The sequence below is a fragment of the Morone saxatilis genome, unplaced genomic scaffold, assembly GCF_004916995.1.
Source record: "Morone saxatilis isolate NCDOM2014 unplaced genomic scaffold, NCSU_SB_2.0 Contig20, whole genome shotgun sequence".
NCBI classification, from domain to species: Eukaryota; Metazoa; Chordata; class Actinopteri; family Moronidae; genus Morone; species Morone saxatilis.
In genome coordinates this window covers 2701805-2713125 of record NW_023339763.1, presented here as the reverse complement: position 1 = coordinate 2713125, position 11321 = coordinate 2701805, and the positions used below count along the sequence as shown (strand labels likewise).

The 11321-nt window shown below is 39.9% G+C and overlaps 1 protein-coding gene across 2 annotated transcripts in view; it reads right to left on the bottom strand.

Annotated features, from left to right (window-relative positions):
* LOC118332062 (tubulin-specific chaperone cofactor E-like protein) overlaps window positions 1–9262 on the bottom strand; it is a 17742-nt gene extending 8480 nt beyond the window's left edge. The window contains exons 1-7 of one of the 2 annotated variants that reach the window (XM_035667192.1): window positions 9187–9262; window positions 3234–3387; window positions 2965–3104; window positions 2348–2529; window positions 872–1128; window positions 646–772; window positions 416–532 (exon numbers count right to left, since the gene is read on the bottom strand). In XM_035667192.1, coding sequence (XP_035523085.1) covers window positions 416–532; window positions 646–772; window positions 872–1128; window positions 2348–2529; window positions 2965–3104; window positions 3234–3366 — 956 coding nt within the window. In that variant the 5' untranslated portion in view covers window positions 3367–3387; window positions 9187–9262. Of the gene's footprint in view, window positions 1–415; window positions 533–645; window positions 773–871; window positions 1129–2347; window positions 2530–2964; window positions 3105–3233; window positions 3388–9172 lie in introns of both variants that reach the window. The other variant, XM_035667193.1, reaches the window with a different exon arrangement.
* Window positions 9263–11321: the final 2059 nt, after the last annotated feature.

Sequence of the window (11321 nt, the reverse complement as noted above, 5' to 3'; positions counted from 1 at the left end):
TATTTCCAGAATATTTGGTTATTTAAATCAATTTTCACTTGGTTTTATTTCCATGATTGAAAAACTAGTCTCTAAATCTCCAGGTTTTCCAGGGCGTGTGGGAACCCCGCACACACGTTTTGAACCATGTATAACTATGGAAATAGTGGAATGGAAATGTACAACTGTAGATCCAAATTTACTTTTAGGAATCAATAATGAAAGTTTTTTTTTAACACTCTGGGATTGGTTTAAATTCAGAAGTGGTTCTTAATATCCAACCCCCCGTTAATCGGTACCGAACCTTACTAAAAAAGTAACATCCAAAAATGTGACAAACAGATCATCCATCAGTAAAGGTCCCGCCTTTAAAATGAGTAAAGTGATAAACATGTGAGTGTACATTCATAAACATTCATACTGTTTGTCTGAGTACCTCTGAGGAAGATCCTGTTCAGGGCAGTCCTGGTAGTACCTGATGAAAAACCTCTCAGCGTCCTCTCTCTCTCCGTCAGACACTGCGCCCCCATTCAACACCACCACAGATGGCAGCCTGCAGGCAGGGGTAAGTATGAAGATTAGACAGTTAATAAGTAAAAGTGCTACCCTGCATGTTTACAGCGATAAGGATTGGATTTGTGTGTGTGTCTACATGTTCAGACTCACTGTGCCAGAAGGAGGCTACGTCTCTCGTGGGTTGTGTAAGGCTGCAATAAAGGAATCCCTTTCGCTTTGACTTCCTCCAGCTTGGGGAGGAAATTCAGCCTTTCAATGTCCTCCCATTTACTAAGCCCTGAATAAGACAACATCGCAGAGTTTTAGGCCCACGGTGACTGTTTGTTTACACCATGCACTGAATGTTGGACGTGAATACAACAGATGAGACTCAGACCTGAGTTGTTGAGGTTGATGCTGCGCAGGTTGGGGAAGAGGCGCTGCAGCGTCTCCTGAGTGTCGCACACAGAATCCAGGCTGTTGTTGGCCAGCACCAGTGTGCTCAGACTCGGGTACAACCTCCCAAACTTCCTGACTTCTGCCCACTCCCGCAGCTGGTTCTCTGTGATCTGCAGTAGGCGCAGTGACGGACAGGATGCCTGGGAGTCCGACACGGTGTGGTAGCCGTTCAAGCACAGGAACAGCTCCTCCAGCCTGGATGAGGAGGTGAAGAAATATAAAAGTAGGTACAAAAAAAAATTATCTTCAGTCCAAATCTGCATCTGATACATTTGTTGTGCTTATTTTGTTTAATTTCTAGGCTCTTTGTGTTTGAATCTGCTTTAAAGATAAGGCTGCTGTTATTCTGTAACCAAAACCAAAAATGTGTTCACAAATACGTTGTGTTGTGGATGGGAGCTACATCCTGGCAGGGCTACAGCTACAGCCTACAAACAAGATGGCCACCACCCTTAAACTACAACAACCAGGTCACCAGCACCAAGGGCCAGCTGCCGGCATGGACTGTGTGTTTGGCTGGAACTAGACTTCAAGGTCGGGTTCTCAAACTGCCGGCCAGGGGGCCATTTCGGCCCTCCACTCTGCCCCCTGCGGTTTTTAGCAACTCTTACATAAACAGGAACAAATTGTGCATTTATTAGAGACTATTTTCAGCTATATATTAATACACATTTGGCACTCTAACACAGTGGTTCAAAACCTGGGGGTCACCAGAGCTTCACAGGGGGTCGCGAGGCCTTCTTGATGATACAGGGTGTAAGAAAACTATATTAATTAAACATATACAAAATAGAATTCCATTCATTTCTGTGAAAAAAATGAAAACAACTAAACGGAATTGTTATTTTTAAAGTTCAGATTATTATTTAAAATCTAAACTTTGAAGACATGGACACAATCTATATCCACTGCTAAACAGCCTGGCCCTGCATTAGAAAAGTACGCAGTTAGAACTTATAGAACAATAACAATAAAACAATCTATCAAAAATCGAAGCACATTGATGTATTTATGATTGTTGAAAAAAATACATCAGACAGACAGAGAATTGTGTAAAAAGTTCCTAAAAAGATCAGTTTATATCAGTTGTTCTGTACGGTTGTTGTTATGCTTTAAACATAATTTGATGTGTCCATAAAAGATGTCAATTAGTCAGTTTACTCAATGATAAAAAATGTTGGTTTTGGTCTGTTCATTGGACAGTAAGAAATAAGAACATTGCCATTGAGTTATACTGTAAATTACCAGCCTTTTTGTGAGCCACAGTGGCCATCTAGTATCAGAAAGTATAGTATTATTTCTAATAATACTTTCATGTTGCCTCCAGCTACTGTGTATTACTATCTTTGACATGATCACTGTGGTAGAATAGACACATTACTTTGCTGTGCAGCAATTATGCTTCGTCACTCACTCTTTTGTTTGTTGTGTGAGTGTGTGCACGGTGTCCCAGCTGACGTGTGTTTTAATGAGGACCAGTTGTCGGACCCTGGAGAAAACGTCAGCCATGCTGGGCTCCAGCTTTGTGCCGTTCAGGGGGTTCATGCTCAGATTGAGGAAGTCCAGGTGGGGGGCGTTGGACACGATGGTGCAGATCTTTGTAATTAATGCAAAAAACAAACAGAAGGAACATTAAGTGCATACAATAACATAACTTTGATTTTGTTAATAATCTATAAAAATGAAAATGTATGTGACAGATACTGTACTTTTTATCCACTGTATCTATTTTAAAGCTTTAGTTACTAGTTAGATTATTAATACAATATATATTAATCATCATAAAGTACTTCTTCTACCACAGTGTGCAGGAAAACCACACTGAGGTTACAACGGTTACAGAGACACCACGTGAGGATTGCAAGAACTGTGATTTTGTTGCTTGTGTTTTCTACCAGGAAGGATTGTTGATAGTGAACATGTAGCAGGTTGGCTATCTTCTGTTTCACTGCAAACCTCCTGCTACTTTGAGAAATATTACTGGGAGTAAACCTCCGCTCTGCATCACCAAGTCCACGATGGGACACCCACCTCGACCCAGTCGTTAAGTTGGTTGTGGGACAGGTCCAGCTCCACCACGTGGGCACAGAAAGCGGCAATGTCTGACCTGTCACCGGCTTTAGTGATTCCAGAGTTATTCAGAACCAGTCTGCTGGGCAAGAACAGGCGATCTGGAAATAAACTTAGTTTGTTAAGCAAACCTAATTCTCATTTTGAGGAGCTTTAAACTTTCACCTTCTGTTCTTCTGACATGATGTAACAATGCAAAGTTGGACATACAACCCTGCATCTTCTCTCACCTTTGACGGGGGATCCTGGTGGGCTGGACAGAACCATGACTCCCTGGCCGTAGGGGAAATTCTCTGGGTTGTATTTCTCGCTGAGGACTTGGACGAAGGTGCGCGCCTCCTCTTCATCAGACGACGACTCCATGGTTCCAGCCCTGAGCGGGTACTACAGAGGATGCAAGCAGATTCAGTTTTTGTCTTGATTGACTAACTGTGGAGTCACTACAACAGGTCAGTTCAGTGTTGCTCTGTTTGACTGTTTAAGGATAGAGCTGGTTATTATTATGGTTATTATACTTTATATTGTTGTTATGATCAACAAGTCCCATGAGACACACTGACTTCCTACCCTGTCTGTGGGACCCAGAATCTATAGGTTTTGTATTAAAGATGTATTAAAAGACGGGTCACACAGATATAGTTTCATGGCGAAGAGGAATACGCCACAACAAACTCTACACAGATGATACTTGTTAGCAGGACTGAGTGTTAGCTTCGGCCTTTTCAGGAGATGTGTTTACAATAAAACTACTGCAGCTTTCTTTGTACCTGCCTCAGCCAAAAATCTATCTCACGTCTCCGACTCGTACAGAACGCTGCCGCAAGGATTTTAACAGGCACTAAACGTAGAGTGCTTTTAATCTTAATCTTGCTACTATTTTTAGTGTGTGTATGTGAAGCACTTTGTAAACATTATTATAAAAAATATAGAATATCAGCAGGTTGTTCGGGCAATAAGCTGTTAGTAGCTATAGATTTAAAGCTGTAATAAGAAACTGCATGTTGTCATCCCTAAATAGGAAGAACTTCAATTATCAGAAACCATACCATAAGACGACGACAGTGTGAATAAAGATGTACCTACTGTATAAAATGATATTGTTAGGGGTAAAATCCATTTGATTGTGCTGCCCATACAACTTCGATATATGGAAGACGTTAACAATATCCACTAAAGAAGAAGAAAGTCAACTCAGACAATGGAATATAAAGTAGTGACCTTGTGTCTCCAGTTGAGAATGACTCGGACTGAAACTAACAGGATGACGCCAGTAAACTAAAAGTGTCCAATGTTGCAGAGTGTAGATGTACTCATCTAAAGTATGTGACAGTCTCGGTGTTAAGTCACAGCTGCGTTTATTTCACTCTTATCAGGAGCAACTTGTTTCTGACGATGCGTCTCTCTTTCATTTGTTACATATCATGTGTTTTCTAATCATATGTTCAGTCGTCTGTGGGGTACAGTGTCTCACACACACGCACACACACAGACACACACACACGCCCTGTTGCTCTAAGTTAACACAGTTTCCTCTCTGATAGCGGCGGCTCGTGTTCCTGCGAAACGTGACATCAGCACTTTGGGAGATATTTTACGCATGCCATAAACATGTTAGCTTCTTATCAAACTGCACTCAGTGTGGCCCAAACATGAATGTGTGTGTTCACTTGTATGGTCATACACACGGTGAATGTGGAAGCAGTGTGACTCAAAGTCGGCTCACCGTAAGGTTCAATTCAGCCTGTCAGATGTATAAAGTGATTGCTGTTTATGCTGTTTTTGTGAGGTAAAAATGATCTTTAAATATGTAATTTAATAGTTGTCAACTATTAAATTAATCCCTGACTCTATTGATATTTTCTGGTTTCTTTAGTCCTCTCTGGCAGTAAACGGAACTTCTTTGGGTTGTGGACAAAACAAAACATTTGCGGGCATCACCTGGGGAAACAGTGATGGACATTTTTCAGTATTTTCTGATATACATAATTATTCATTATTTAACACTTTGTGCAGGAAGTCAGTCAATTAAGGGAACTTGGGATCCTAGTACCATTTTGCATCTCAATAAAAGGTGTTTTTTTTTTGTGTGGCCCACCATTAAGTTTCAGTTTTGGCCGTCTAAGAGACCAGGTTTGGGCGCTCTGCTGTAGACCAGTGATTCTCAACCTTTTCCTTTAAGGGAAGGAATATTAAACTTATGACCCCTGACTAAGAGACGTGCATAATGCGTAACAATAACAGTACAACTGATAACTGTACAATGAACCTTTGAACTTTCTTCAAAGTTTAGATCTTAAATATCAACCTCACCTTTAAAAATAACAGTTAAATTTCACTTTCTTCACAGAAATCAATGAAATGCTGACATATAGGCCTCCAAATCAAGAAAGCCTCGCAACCCCCCGTGAAGCCTCAGCGACTCCCTACTACACTGCTACACTGAAGCATTTTACTGTAAGACTTAAATGTACTTCATAGGTTAAAGTTATTATTCTAAACACTCCTCAGTTGCACTTGCATTTACACAAGCTTTTTAAATAATAAATTAAAGTATTTGTAGGAGAAGTTTAAGTAGAGGAAAATCTATACGATTGTGACAAATTCAATATACTGAAAACATTCAAAACATACACTAAAGAAGACATTAAAGAATATAGACCAGTGTCCACACTTAAAAACTCTTATAGTAATAAAATAGTAGTATTTGATTAATAACTGCTGAAATGAGCCGTTACTGTGCTAAATGTTAAATAATACGCACTGTCCGTTTTAAATAAACCAATAAAGAATACAAGACTTAAGTCGTAGAAACAACAGTGGGAGTAACGGTTGAAGCAGGAACAACATCATCTATTTACCTTTTCTGTGTGTATTTAACGGGGTCAACACTGGTGAACATTACACAGGGCCAACAGACATACACAGGGCGTCCAGCTGAAGCTAATATACAGCCTCCTCCCTCATTAGATTCTGAAATGAATAAATCAGCTTGAAAGGGATTAAAGAACAGCTCCAAGCTACAAACAACTGAGCAGATAAAATAGACTGAGTCAGTTTAAATACGTGTCTAGGTGTGTTTTATTTCTGTTTTCAGGCATTTTTCGTCTGTGTTTGGAGTTTGTCTGTGCACGCGTTGGATAAAAAGGTCTAAAAATAACCCATCAACATCACAGAATAACCTACGCGACACAGGAGCAGAAACGTGAGAGGCAAAGCAGCACTGACAAGAGCAGGTGCACCGTCGACACCAGTGCACTTCACAGTGGAGCCCAACCACCTGTTCCTGCTGAAAGTCAGTCTGCACAGAGCTGAGGCAATTAGCACACACACCGAGTAGTCGATTAAATGGGGATAATCGATCGATCGTTTAGTGCCAAAATGTAGCTTTTCCAATGTGCTGCTTTTCTACATTCTTCTTCTTCTTTCTACTATCTTCGAGTTTTCTACAGTTAGTTGGATCAAAGAAGCAATATAAAAACGTCACCTTCAGCTATAGGACGTTATATAAACTGTATAATAAACTAAACAGTTGATCTAAACAATTACTGACCAATTAATCAATATCAAATAGACAATTACAGCCCCGACTGTGTGGCTGAGACACACAAACACAGGATAGTCTTTGCAATGTAAAAAGTGTTGAACTATTCCATTAAGGTATGGGACATTTAAGACGCAGCGCTATGATCACACCAACAATGAATAATTAAAACACAGAAAGCATCCTGTCAACTTTGGCACCAAACAGCTGATGGTTGGTGGCCAAGCTGACAGCCAATTCTCAAACGTGCTGCTGTAGGAATATCAGCAGCAGTGGAAGGAAATCCCTTCAATACTGCCTGAAATGCAGGATCAGGGAATCGGCGACTACCGAAATCCCACCGGGCACGCATTCCAAGCGCCGTGGTTTGGCGACATCATCTGCGCATCTGTAGAGAAGTGCTACGCAGATAAAGGTTTTTTGTTTGTTGTAATTGAGTTCATCATTGTTAGTTTAAGGGTTTTTTTGTGGTGTGAGAATCAAACCAGAGTCTGCATGCAGTATTGGTTTTTCTTTTTAAATTGACCAGATTCACTTTGCTGTTTCTGTGCCGGACTTCCTGCCAATGCGATCTGCTCTGTGCTGCTTAATGTAGGTAGGTCGCAGCTTCCTTCAAAAATAGACCAGCCGCTTATTCTCCGTGGAGCAGAGTGGGAGACAAGAGATGTCTACAGCGGACATGATCAGCTCTGCGGCTGCCCTTACATTCTCATCCTGTAGCAACAGTATCATTACTAATAGGTAGTAGTAGGAGCAGTAGTATCTCATTAAAGCTGCAGAAGGCAACTTTTATAAAAAAACATTTTTTTTGTAATATAAAAAAAATCTGGTTCCTCTGACTCGTTGTAGTGCCCCTAATGACGTTTGCACGAAACCACCGGGCCTGAACGAAAGCAACCAATCAGAGCCAAGACAGACAGCTAATGGCTGAGTCTCATTCAAGGCGTCAAATACCCGAGAGACTCAACAATCAACTATCTTCAAGCCTCCAACCAAAAGCAACTTTATATCTTTCTCAATTCTGATTGGTTGTTTTCGTTCGGGCCTGGTGGATTAGTGCAAATGTCATTCGGGGCACTAGAACAAGCCGGAGGAACCTGATTTTTTCACGGATTATCTGTCTCATGTTCTACTGACAGGTTATAGTGAAAGATTCAGCAAATCTGGGAAAAAGTTTTTTTTTATTAAAGTTACCTACTGCAGCTTTAATGCTTGCTGCTAGTCGATACCAAAAAACAAAGCCATAATCAATAAGATAATCAAAGATATTTGTAGTAGTAGGATTTTGTGATGACCTCAGCCTCGCCCTGTGTGTCCGCACACAGCAGCCAGGTTCCCCCGGACTCACCGCCCCTGTTCAACCCTGATCAGCCCTATCGGTTTCAGATAAACGGGGTCTGATCATCTTAAACTCAGCCCACCTGAGGTGGCGTGTTTGCAAAATGGCTGAGCGTCACGTCCGGAGTCTTTCTGATGTTTCTGTCATAGATAGTTTCTTATTTCACAGATCCCCTGATTCAGACCTCTGATGTAGCGGAGACCAAAGGAAAGCCTGTTTTCAACAACACATCAGATCACATGCCTCCTCTCATGCTGAGAGAAAGGTGGATGAGAACGCTGATGAAACAAGAAGTGAGCTAAACTGGGGGTCGAGCCAGACAAAAGTTATTTACATACATGCAAATATAAGATGCCTTTGTGGTATATTAATGGAAGAAAGCCTTTACTCCGTATGAAAGGGAGTGAAACCTGCATTATAAAGGCTGACAAAAGGAAGGTAGAGTGACAGCTGGGTTCCTGGCAGGGCCAAGAAAACAACGGACAAGTACAGGAGCAGGAGTTCAATGCACTGACAACAAGTCTTTCAGAAAGGTCTGATGAACAGATGCCAGACTATGGTGATAACCCACATTAGAGGAAGAAAACCATGTGTTTAAAACCTGTAACGTTACATATAATGGTACCTTTCTTGTGTCATCAGTCACAATTCCTGGGTATATTTCATAGAAAAACGGTGGTTTATTCGGCCAGAAGAAAAACACAAGTTATTTTTCCTAATAAAAATTCAAGTTTTGAAAACTACTCACCACTGCCCTCCGCGGTGCAGTTGAGCAGCAGCAATGCCTAACTGATTCAGTTTTACATAAAAATAACAAATTGCATTAATTGATTTATAGACGCCGAATTGAATGGCAACCCACAACGAGTCATACACTGTAAATGGTATTACTGTACCTGCCGCACACGCTTAGAAATAAGCAAAACAACATTTAAAGTCAAGATTTTTAAACGGGGTTCGGCAAAAACATTCCTCAAACCAGAGAGAAAACGGCACTTTTTGGGGGGGCTGCTTCGGACCGAGGCCTAATGTCTCTCGTGCAAAATCGACAGGGTGAAATAGCAACTCGAGAGCCGACTCGTTGGCAGCAGCGGAGGGGGATGTGGACTCGTTTTACGGCCAGGCAACGTCGAAAACAAGTGTTTCAAGTGACGAGGTACAAGGTTCACCTTTACCGAGAAGGTAACGAGATTTCAGCGGCTGCTGGAGCCGACTCATTACCGCGACCTCCCGCACAAACACACACCGTAATGCCGGTATTCACTCTGCACTGTCACATATTTCCAGACCTGAATGCACTCACCGTCCCCGGAACCCCCTCGGTGTTGTGTTTGTTTTTGTTGTTCTTCAGTTAGTTGTCAGTTTAAGACACGCCCACTTAGCCGGAAGTTACGCAGTTCAAATGTCTTGTTTTTTTCCGTCTTCTTTTACTTTGCTTCATTATTTCATGTAAATGTGCACTTGTTGTGATTCTGCTGACTTAAAACAATAATAAACTAAAAAAAAAAAAAGAAATTTTATTTATTTATTTTAATTTTATTTTATGTATTTTATTTTGTAGCATGAAGGAACTGCAAACTTTCATTTCGTTATTCAACCTTGTGTTGTATGATGATAAATATATTCCCCTGATTCCTTATATTTTGATTCCAGACAGTTATAAATCAGCAGTGTTACACAGTAAATAGAGATAGGACAGGTCAATATAAATGCCTGTAATAATAATAATAATAATAATAATAATAATAATAATAATAATAATAAACACCCAAATATAGCTCGTTCGGGAGGGACTCAAATCAGTTTTTTGGGGGGATTTATGTAAAATCTTAATTTGTAAGAAAATAAAAAATACATTAAGTCGCTGCAGTAGTAGTACATAAATGTAATACAACTAAAAAGTACAATATTACTAAATGTGTAGTAAAAACATTAATTACATGTCAAAGACAACATGGAGTCTTCTTGATAATATAATTTCAATAAAATTACATTCAACTTGGCTTGTTTATATATAATTCCCCCACTATTATAAATAGTTAATCAAAATAAAATTAATACAATTGATAAATAAACGAACATTTCTACAAAAGGAAATAATTTGCTTAATAACCAGGCATGAAAAGGGAAGAAGCTGGACAGATCATTGTTTTCATAATTTAAGCCAAATACAGAAACACATGTGTAATCTGAGTTTGTATTTGCAGTCAGTAGTTGTAATGTTTTTAGGGACTGGAAGAGGCCACATGCTGCCACCAGATGGCAGTCATGTTATGTGTTTCTACTACAATTCAATCTGCTTTCAGTTTAAAGCTCCATCTGACTGGAGTAATCTTTGTTTTTTAGATACATTACCTCTTTCTGTTGTTTTTCTGAAAACAACTTGTTTATGTTTCTAATTTTTGTTTACTTAATAACCTTCAGTTCTTTTCATTTATTATCCAGGTCAGTGTTTCTAACTTAGGGCTGGGAGTGTGGGTGGGAAAGGGTGAGCGAGCTGTCTGTATCTGTGTATTTGCGGTAAATCTTTGTTATGTAACGCTGTTTTTTTTGTTCATATGAAAAAAAAAATCTCATCTCAAGGGACATTCAATTCTAATTTTACGACAGGGTTAAAAAAGGAAGAGATTACCCTGTTTGTGGAGACATTTCCACCAAAATGCACCAATAAAATAATTTTAAAATACTCTGCTGCATTTAAAACCCTGCTTGAATTCAGATAAAACTATAAAAAAGTGGTTGACCATCCAAACCTCCACAGGGTCACAAGATAAAACTGACAGGTTGTGAGAAGATTAATGGCTAATTAATTCATTTTGCACTATTCTCTTATTCTTTCAGTGAAATATTGGACACGGTAGTCGGGCCTACGACTGCCTTCGCATTAAAGGTCCAGTGTGTAACATTTAGAAGGATCTGTTGGCAGAAACGGAATATAATATTCATAGGTATGTTTTTATTAGCTGTAAATAAGAATTGTTGTGTTTTTGTTATCTTAGAATGAGTTTTTATCAACAGAGGGAACTGGTCCTCTTCTACGGAGTTTCTACTGTAGCCTACAACAGACAAACCAAACACTGGCTCTACATAGGGCCGTTCAAGTTTCACAGCCACTGTTGTTTGTTGTTGGTTGCAATCTGCAATCTCACTGCTAGATGCCGCTAAATCCTACACACTGGTCCTTTAACAGTTCAACTTAGCTACATTTGGGAAATCTTGTGTACCTGTATCTGTATGTGTCTCTCTGAGTCTGAAAGAAAGTTTTTTACAATTCTTGATATCATCATTTCATTTATTATCTCCACCAAGGAGGTTGTGTTTTTGGCGCTTTTTGTGGGGTTTTTTGTCCCTCAGGAGGCTTACAGAAAAACTGCTGACACGATTTTCATGAAATTTGGTGGAAAGGTTCATCACGGGCCTTTAAATAACACATTCGAC